Here is a 9,363-nt window from a genome sequence, read left to right on the forward strand (position 1 = left end):
ATGTGTTTCATTACAGTGGTACTAGTGCAAGTCAGTTAGCTAACAAAGACACAGATGAACTTTTCCAGAAAATAAAAGAATGTCAGCCCATGCAAACACTGAGATAAAATAAATAAAATTCAAGTCTAGATACACAGGAAATGGTCAAAGTTCTGATTTAAGATCCGAGTCTAATGCAGCCTAAATTCCACTCCAGCATCTTGTGGCTGATGCTGTGTACATTGCTTACTTTTAGGAATGTGAGCAGTACTGACATCTCTGGAGCAGTGGCACGCTACACATGGAGCACAACCACATTCACTTGGTCAGAACAGTGTTTATATTTATATTAAAAACTGTTACAATACTACTCAGTACTTGAAGGCTCCACAGCGACTGGCCCTGCTGATTAACTGCTTGAGCAGCCCTCCGTCCGCCTGCCAGAAGGCTTTAGTCCGAGTTACCTCAGTAAGATGGCGGACACAGAACTTAAAACAAAAGTCTTCCAGTTCCTGCAAAAAGATAATGGTTAGAAATACAAAATGTGATGTACAAAAGGGACCTGAACCCTCTTGAAGCATAAGAGCAGTAAGATAAATAGGCTAAATCAGTAAAGGGAAGATGAACGAACCACAGTACAGTCTATATATTGTACCTCTGCATTATATTGTATAGCAGCAGACAGCAGGGTGAAGGCATTGTCAACAGTAATTCCTCTCTTGATGATCTGCTGACACAGGCGTTTCAGGTGTCTTTCACAGTACGATGTGGCCAGGTCCAACAGGTCTGCAACACACACACACACACACACGTATCAACACTCAAGCTGAAGAGATGCAAATGAGAGAACGCAGTATTTGAACTGTTGTGTGCTAACCGATGGCATCCTCAGGGGGAAGACTGACAGTATCCGTGTAGAGAAACTGCAGGAAGGCCCTGTAGACAGGGTAGGAGAACTGGTCAATGGTTATCACCATCTGCTGATCCTCTGTCCATTGGGAGCGAAACATCGATCGGAAGTGCTCACACCTACGCCAGACAAAAGACTTTATAGAAGGCCGAGTATCAATCCCCAGTTCAATACGGTTTAGTTCTATGTCTGTTTTCTCGGCACCTGATCTTCAGCACAGCTTTGTGAACGTGAATTAATCTGCCTTTAATGCTGAATGCAACGTCAGCCGTTTCTGGATTGTCAAACTCTTTCCTCAGAGCCTCAGCAACTGTCAGGAAGTCATCATGCTCTAGAACATAAATGCATTTCAGTACTTAGGACAATTTCTTCATTTAATATTTTCAGACATTTAAAAATAAATGACAATACTTTTGTAAATATTTGTCCTCCTCCTACATAGGGCTGACTCTCACCTACAGACATGAGCCTCCACATGACAGAGGGTGTTGCAAAGCAGGCAAAGACGTTGTCTGTGTTGGTGAACTCTGTGAGGTGTGGCAGGACAACGGACTGGCCTCGACACTGACCCCACACATACACCTGGAAGATAAGTACTGTTCTGAGATATATATATTGCATTTTAATATTAATACTTTTTCCTCTTGTATTTTAGTCTTACACTTTTACATGTTTCTTTACTTTGGGTGCTGTTATTTAGTCATCATTGCTATTGCTACTGGATACCTGAACTTCCCTCAGGATCAATAAAGTATCTAAAAAGGCACAGACTTGGGAATGGCAATAAAGCTGCCTTTTTACAGAAAACATTCTGCACTGTGTAAGTAATGAAATGAGCAGACAACATTCACTGTACGAGTACCTGCCCACTTTGGGTCTTGGCTGCAGAAGTATTTGTGGAATGGCAGGCAGCGACCTCCACAAACCTGGGAAATGAGAGATGGTCAATATGTTACCACACTAACACCAGGTTTTGTATAGCACAGCCTGCCTTTTTAGAGCTTGTCATTTTCAATTATGCATAAAATTGTGTTTTTGCTACAACTTGGTCTATGGCCAGACAAGTCCACTGACAGATACTTCAGACCAGGAGGGAGTGCGTGAGAACAGGAAACAGGAAGGGGGAGTCTATTCTCCACATACAAATACACACTGTACACAGCCATCTGTCTGTCTCCTCCTACCATACCTGTCCTTGCCTTCCATGATTTGTACTGGGCTGAGGTAGGTGCCCTTGTTGCCAGTTCCCAACTGACCATAGGTGTTTGCTCCCCAGGCAAACAGCAGCCCTTCATCTGTTAGTGCCAGGCAGTGGCCATAGCCTGACACAATCTGGAAGGGAAGAAATACTTTCAGAGCTGCGGTGAAACCACCAGACAGTTTTAAATTAGCTTGCTGTCTTACTTGATGAATACGCAGCCCTTTGAGTGCAGCAAGACAGCAAGGCATCAGCTGGTTTGTACTGTTTCCAACACCCAGTTGTCCATTACCATTGTAGCCCCAGGCATGAACCTAGAGAAAAAAAAAACAACTCTTTACAGTATGATAGTCAGATTTCAAATTTCATTCTTAGCAAGATGTCATGTAATGCCATATTCACCTCTCCATTGTTGAGAAGAGCAAAGGAGGATGCCAGTCCACATGTGATGCCCACTACAGTCCTGCCCACCAAGCAGCCGGCGACTTTCCTGGGGAAGGGCTGGCTAGTTGTGGAGCCTGAACCAATCTGGCCACAGTTATTGTAACCCCACGCAAAGAGCTGGAGGTGAACAAATAAGCACACACCCCAATATCTATACGTTTTCCTTTAAAGCAGAACTGTAAACTAACAAAATACTTCAAAATATCAGCAGGCTGGACTAAGGTACAAACAGAATAATACAAAAAAAAGGTTATGAGAATCACAGCTACCTCGCCATCCCAAGTGAGAGCCATGGAATGATAGGAGCCACAAGCCACCTCTGTCACTTTGCTTGGTATGTGTGGGGTGACTGGGGACAGACCCTGGTTGGTGGTCCTGTTCCCCAGCTGACTGTAGCCATTGTGCCCCCAAGCAAACACCTGTCCATCTGCAAGAAAATAAAGATTACACAGTGGGTCAAGATCAGAAGAGTCTGTGGTTTACATACAGGAACAACTACACTGGTAAACTGCAGATAGATGTAACTAGCATGAGAAATCACCTACCCCCAGTGGCCAGTAGGACATGGGGTCCGCTGCCGTAACTCAAGCTGATGACCTTCTTCCCCTTCAGGAAGTCTAGCTTCTTTGGCACAATGGTGCTCACAGTGTTGCCAGTACCGAGGCAGCTACTGCAGTTCAAACCAACCACAAATAGCTGGGAAATAACACACAAACATTCAGAGGACTTAACAAAAAGGGAGAAGAACCCAGGGTACACTTCCCACTGAGCACCTTAGGAGCAGCCTCAGGAGGCAAGATATTCTGATGTGGGGCACACACACTCTTCACCTCATTGTCATGAGTAATGTAGATGGCTTCGTTACTGGAGGCTCCAAAGACGCAGGCCTGTTGGACCGTGGCTAGTTGCTTAGTGCTTAGCAAAGAGAACACGGGCCATTTACTGACATCTAACATGACTCAGTCGGGACAAAGGAGTCCAAACTGATAGGGGAGAGGAGGGAGGAACAGGGGGGCGTGAGGAGAAGGTGGCACTGTTGGTGGAGGTCAGGCAAGGTGCAGAACCGCCCCTGTCAAAACTGCAGACAGGATAAGATGAGAGATATTTGTGAATCAAGGCAGAAAATGGAAGGCTGATGATTCAGTCAGATTTGCATACAAAAATAAATCCATGGTTCTCGAATCTGTGTATGAAAACCAGAAATGAGTCTTGTAGAAATACTTTTAACTTTGAGAGAACTGGAAAATCACTGGTTTAATTTAATTATGATGCAAAGTTAATTCACATTCCGAGAAGTGGTGACCATATTGGTTTTAACCTTGCTGGACTAAACGATTCTGCTTATGCTTAAAGGATCACCAAACTCTATTCGTACTAACATTTAAAAGATGCCACGGGGAGTCCTCTCCATCGAGGCTATCCAAAACATGCCACATTGTCAATGAGCTAAAACTGTGATACTTAAGTCACATTATGCTTTTTATATCTAGTGTAAAAAAAAACCTTTTTATTAGTAACTTTAAGAAACCACAACAGACTAAGTGATGAAGAAGAAGCTAGTATAAAGGGCTTTCCTATGCTCCTCCTACCTACAACATCGTTCCATAACATCAAGTCAACTAAAACAAGATAACAACAGCATTTAATTACAACGTGTCACTATCACTGCTACATCGACTTCTACAATATATAAGTTAGTAGTATGAGACTGCCCACCTGAAATGTTTCGCCGCGTGTTGTCAACACAATACCTGACTAATCAACCAATCAACTTAAATTAAGTTCGGCTTCTTCTTCGTCGTCAGTATTGTCGCCAGACTGGGTAGTGCATGGGCGCACTGTTGTCTCGCCCGGTCATTAGGACATACTGGGTATTTAGGGCTTGGGTATAGTGTATGAATTGAACATATTATCACCAAATGGACTGAATAATGAGGTGGATTTCAATTATAGATTAGGAATTTTTCAAGTTGGTCTTTAAGCAGTCCCGACACGACCTTATTGCTGCTTACGTGCGCGAGAATAGGTCTTATCCGTTGTAACTTTTCCTACAGTCCACATAGACCTTGAAGGTTCCACCCCGAACGCGACAACGCTTTAAAAAAAAAAGACGGACAATATGCAACTCCCTCTGTCTGTGCAAAGTATGACAGTCTCATATCGATACACCTGGTCTGATAGCAAGGATACTTCAACGTATCCCTCCGCCGCAGTGCAGCAGTGAACCACACAATAGAGCGAAATTAGTCTTTAACGGTAAAATTGCGACCCGTATTAATTTAGTGAAACAGCTGAACAGCGCCAAATTTCCTCTGATACAAATACATTTTATTTGAGTCTCAGAATAACTTTGAGGTGCATTTTTACCCAGAACGAGGGCTGGGTATTCAGTTCAATTTATTCATTCATTTATTCATTTATGAATGCTTATATGCCCATTAAAATGCTTTTCGCTTAGTGTTTGGTTGCTTTGGAGTGAATTCTTAGTTTAAAACATTTTCAAAAGTCAGTTATATCTCACTATGAAAAAATCCTGGATTTGCCACCACGGCCTCGCCTACTTGTAGTTTTCCTCAGTGCCCAGCAGGTGGAGTACTTCCCCATTAGATTTTAAGCTTGAATGTACTGCATCATTTATGATGCTCCTGAAGTTTTGTGCCAGAGAATTAGGCTTTAGGCCTGAGGGTTTTAAAATAGGGTCAGCTCAGTTTTCATGGCTGATATTAATGATGGTTTACAAACAGTGGACTTTACTGAACACCATTTTCATGAAGTGATTTTTAAGATGAACTTTTTAACTTTGTAATAATGCAGAAAATTAGGTACATTTAAAATTAGGTAAATCTGCAAAGTCTAAGCTTTTTACTTCACATTCTATAAACCTTATCTGAGTGGAATAATTTCACTGATTGGTAATAAAACAGAGTCCATAACAATCAAATTAATCAAATTTGTTTTGATGTTTTCCAAAAGATTTATATTTCTAGCATTTGTTTTCTGTCACAGGGGATCACATTAAATATGAATCCTTGCAAAGCAGGAAAATCCCCCCAGTTTGGATTGCTATGCTTGTGTTGTGGCTCAGAGGGTATTTATATGATATTTCATGTTGTGCTTGTCTCTTATAGCTGTCACCAGCAGATCAATAGATCAGCAGGCTTAGTGTCAAACTATTGCTCAATAGCCTGGCATCCACTGGGCTACATATAGGCATTCAGTCTACAAATTGAGCTGTTAAGTTGCTGGCCAGTTTAAAAAAACATGAACTTGTGTTACATCATTGAACTGGTTCGATTGTGGAGTGTGAATATACTTTATCTTCTTGGTAAATTGTAAGCCATTATTCTTCCTGTTATCTAGCAAGAGAAAAATGTGCTTTGTGGCCAGGAACAGACAGGTTATCAATGCAGCTAGAAGTTAATTTTCCCTTTATAATTCCATGCTACTTTATTAGATAAATATTAAGGACTGATACTGTTTTTCTACTGCAGCCTTCTCCTTCCCACACATTTTCCTTTTTTGTTTCTGCTCCTTGCATCCATCTATTTGCTTTGTATAAGAAACACATCATGCACACACATCGTTGTTGTTTGCTCAATGAGTGGAAGCACCTGTGTGTGTACAGATGATATTTTGCCCCTTGATGTCAGCAGCCGCATGCTGCAGGCTTGAGCTTCTCAAAAGTAAGTCGTGAACAGGCTATGAACAAACTCTGCCAGGCATCAGTCATCCTGCAGTGTGTGTGTTTCCTTTGTATGCGTGGGCTTTGTTGTGATCCATGTGTCACAAGATGCGCAGTAGACATGGCGGGTTGTGAGGACCATTCACTTGGACTCATCTGCCAACACTGCAGTGCAGCTAGGAGTTTAGTATTTGTCAGGATTGGTCATTAGTGCAACTGCAGAATTTCACTCATTTGAGTGCGTCTGACCACTTTAAAGAAATGCAGATGTCTTGCACATACATTCACACAGCTGGCTCTTTGTAAGGTTAACTGTCATAGCTTGCTATGATCAGTCTGAACAAACGATACCGTGGTGGATGTATTGTGTGATGGTTGTGTATTTGTTGTTTCTCACCACTAGGACCAATGGCGTTTTCAGTGTGTTGAATTTTCTTCTTATGCTCCTGACTTTCATTTCTGTCACTTCAGAAATGGGATTTTATTACACTGCACACATCTAAAGGCACTTCACTCATGCATATACAAGCCTTTCCTCTTCCCTGAGTAAAACTGCTGTTTGGGGTTTAGGGTTTTAAATGGACTGATTAAAAGGCAAATGAGCCACAAACCTAGAGAATGGATGGTGTGTTTTAAAAGCCTTTGGAGATGCTACAACTCTATGTAATGATGTGTAGCTACTAAACTGCTTTTCAGACGTTTGTTGCCATACACTGACATTTTATATGATTTTTCTTACAATGGATACTTCAGCTGTCCAGTGATACATACGTGTCACCGTGCGTGCGTCCGAGCATTCTGCATTTTCAGATACACTAAGCAACACTTAATTCAACTGGATTTCATTGTAAATGTTTAAATGTTTTTTCAACCACAGTAAAACAATAAATTCTAAAAGATATGACTTAATTCGGAATAAGTAGCTGCACAGAGACCATACATACAAGACCACTAGAAGACCACAGTGTTACACGGGAACCAGGCAACAGGTGTGTGCATTTGCCGCCAGGAGAGGTGGCTTTAAACTGGCAGATTTTGGACGAAGTTTGAAGATGCGTTTTTTTTTTTTATAAACAGAAGGAGACAATACGTGAGAGACAAAGGCAGCTACATGCTGGACTCGCACTCATAACAGTGACGCCATCCCCCAAATATTACCGGTTATGGTTCATAGTCAGTCCAGATACTGACGATGTGGGCACCACGTGTCTACGTAAGTGCAAACAGCTCCTCTCAGTAGAGCTGCGTCAAGATGCACAGGCAAACCGGATGTATCTCTTTCCTTCACAATAAAAGTCGAGCGTAACGCAAACTAAACTCGCCTAGTTTATGTGCACGGCTGTAAAACGGTCAGCCCAAAACAGTGCAGGTTGTTTTGTAGACAGAAGAGAAAGTCTTCATACGTGTCTGAATATTTTAATACTACATTGTTAACGTGTAAGGGAACTGGATATTTTTTATCTTTTTTTATATAAAGATATTTTAATGTATTTTTAAGCAAACAGCTTATAACTAGGATGGCTATCCTAATTTGGGGGAAAAGTTGCCCTTGTAAATTTTTATTTGAATGTTTTTGTGCTTTAACTTCCTTTGCTTGACTTCTTTGTGAGACATAATAACCTATGTAAAATATAGTATGAGAAAAAGAGGCACATATCAGATTCCAGAACACATAAGGGAAAAGGTAGGTACGTACTTTATTGATCCCACAGTGGGGAAATTTCTGTGTTACAGCAGCAATAGAGAACAACCAACATAACACCATAAGAACAGAGACCACCATAAGAACAGAACTTCATAGAAACACGGGAAAGAACACAACGAGGACACAGCTGCTGTAAATTAATGCCACTCCGCGCGGCGCATGCGTACGTAAGTAGTAGTACCAAAGAACAATTAGTCTTAAAATAAAAAGTTACATAAAGGCAACAGAGCATTAGGACCGATACTCACAAGGAAAAGTAGCATCATCAGAATGTTACATTTTACACAGCACAAATAAGCAAATTGAAGGCACCTAAAAACAGGGCAACGCAGCATTGGACAGGATCAGGAACAGCAGTAGAGACTAAACAACCAGGAAATCAAAAACATTCAAAAAGCTGTTTAATGTTAGATGATAAAAATTACTCATAAAGGACATGCACATTCTCCTCACATCACATTTCAATGTCACATTGAAAGTGAAACTGAGAGTCCTCCAAAAAAAATCAAGTTCTTTAATTTGCCATTTGTACAGTTACAGTTCTTGCACGGTTCTCTCATTATTTATCATACTCCTTGCTCCACCAAGAGTGCCTGAAGGTTTTTGTTTTTTAGGTTTTGTTTGTTTCAACTTCAACAGCAACTTGAGTTTTCTGGATTTATTGTTGTAGCTCGAGGCATTTTTCTGTTGTGCAGCGACTTGACCAGATTTGTTTAAAAGGGTGTTTAAACGAACCAAAAGTGATGTTTAAGCCTTTTATTTTTAAAGTGCCAACCGGAACTCCTGTTATGTTGCGCTGCTCAGCCTTTGTTGCTGGTTGGGTGTAGATAGTGCACCTCCTCACCGACCGTCGGTCGTCTCAAGTGCAGCCGAAGAAGACGCCGGAGCAGCAGGGAAGCGCGGGAGGACCACGATCCAAACCCGGTCTTCTTCCTCTTTCCTTCTTCATTTAGTTCTGCAGTGGTAGAGGCAGCAGAGCCAGAGTCCAGCAGCTTTTTTTCATCAGCAAGGTGAGGAAGACGAAGCGGAGGAGGAGGAGGAAGAGAGAGGAGAGGAAGAGGAGATAGACAGCAGCAGCTTTCTGGTGCATTGGAGCTTATGGATTATAGAGAAGTGGAGGCCGAAACGCGGACCAAATATTCATAAGGACTTTTTAGAAGAGAAAAACACTGAGTGGGAGAGTGCAGGGACTCACCTGCCGGGTTCGTGCGCTTTCATTGACCAGAGGCAAAAGAACCTGCGCTGCTGCTGGAGGAGGTTTCTGCATCTAGCGTGTGTGTGCACGGTGTGTGAGTGGAGCTGAGTGAGTGTGCGTGTGTTTGGAAAAGAGCCCCCCTGCTGCAGTACTTGCCTGCTGTATGGGTCCAGGGATGCCAGCACCGACTTGCTGACGGAGACCCGGTATCCGCACCCCCCTCCCCCCCCTCCCCGGACGGGCGAACGCA

The 9,363-nt window shown here is 42.3% G+C and overlaps 1 protein-coding gene across 3 annotated transcripts; it reads right to left on the reverse strand.

The window, feature by feature from the left end:
- Window positions 1-296: 296 nt before the first annotated feature.
- Window positions 297-4,624, reverse strand: rcbtb1 (regulator of chromosome condensation (RCC1) and BTB (POZ) domain containing protein 1). 3 transcript variants are annotated; one of them, XM_020591889.1, is made up of 13 exons: window positions 4,248-4,624; window positions 3,305-3,609; window positions 3,077-3,227; window positions 2,801-2,958; window positions 2,490-2,648; window positions 2,294-2,401; window positions 2,079-2,221; window positions 1,752-1,815; window positions 1,345-1,471; window positions 1,094-1,220; window positions 857-1,008; window positions 635-765; window positions 297-491 (listed from the first exon to the last, which is right to left on the reverse strand). In XM_020591889.1, exons 2-13 carry the CDS (start codon window positions 3,485-3,487, stop codon window positions 351-353), a joined length of 1,644 nt encoding a protein of 547 aa, XP_020447545.1. In that variant the 5' UTR covers window positions 3,488-3,609; window positions 4,248-4,624; the 3' UTR covers window positions 297-350. The 3 variants fall into 3 exon arrangements, with proteins under 3 accessions (XP_020447545.1, XP_020447547.1, XP_020447546.1); XM_020591891.1 differs by having other exon boundaries at window positions 3,362-3,609; window positions 4,248-4,623; XM_020591890.1 differs by lacking the exon at window positions 4,248-4,624 and adding an exon at window positions 3,911-4,037.
- Between the last annotated feature and the right edge of the window lie 4,739 nt (window positions 4,625-9,363).

This window comes from Monopterus albus, unplaced genomic scaffold, assembly GCF_001952655.1.
Source record: "Monopterus albus unplaced genomic scaffold, M_albus_1.0 scaffold16.1, whole genome shotgun sequence".
NCBI classification, from domain to species: domain Eukaryota; kingdom Metazoa; phylum Chordata; class Actinopteri; order Synbranchiformes; family Synbranchidae; genus Monopterus; species Monopterus albus.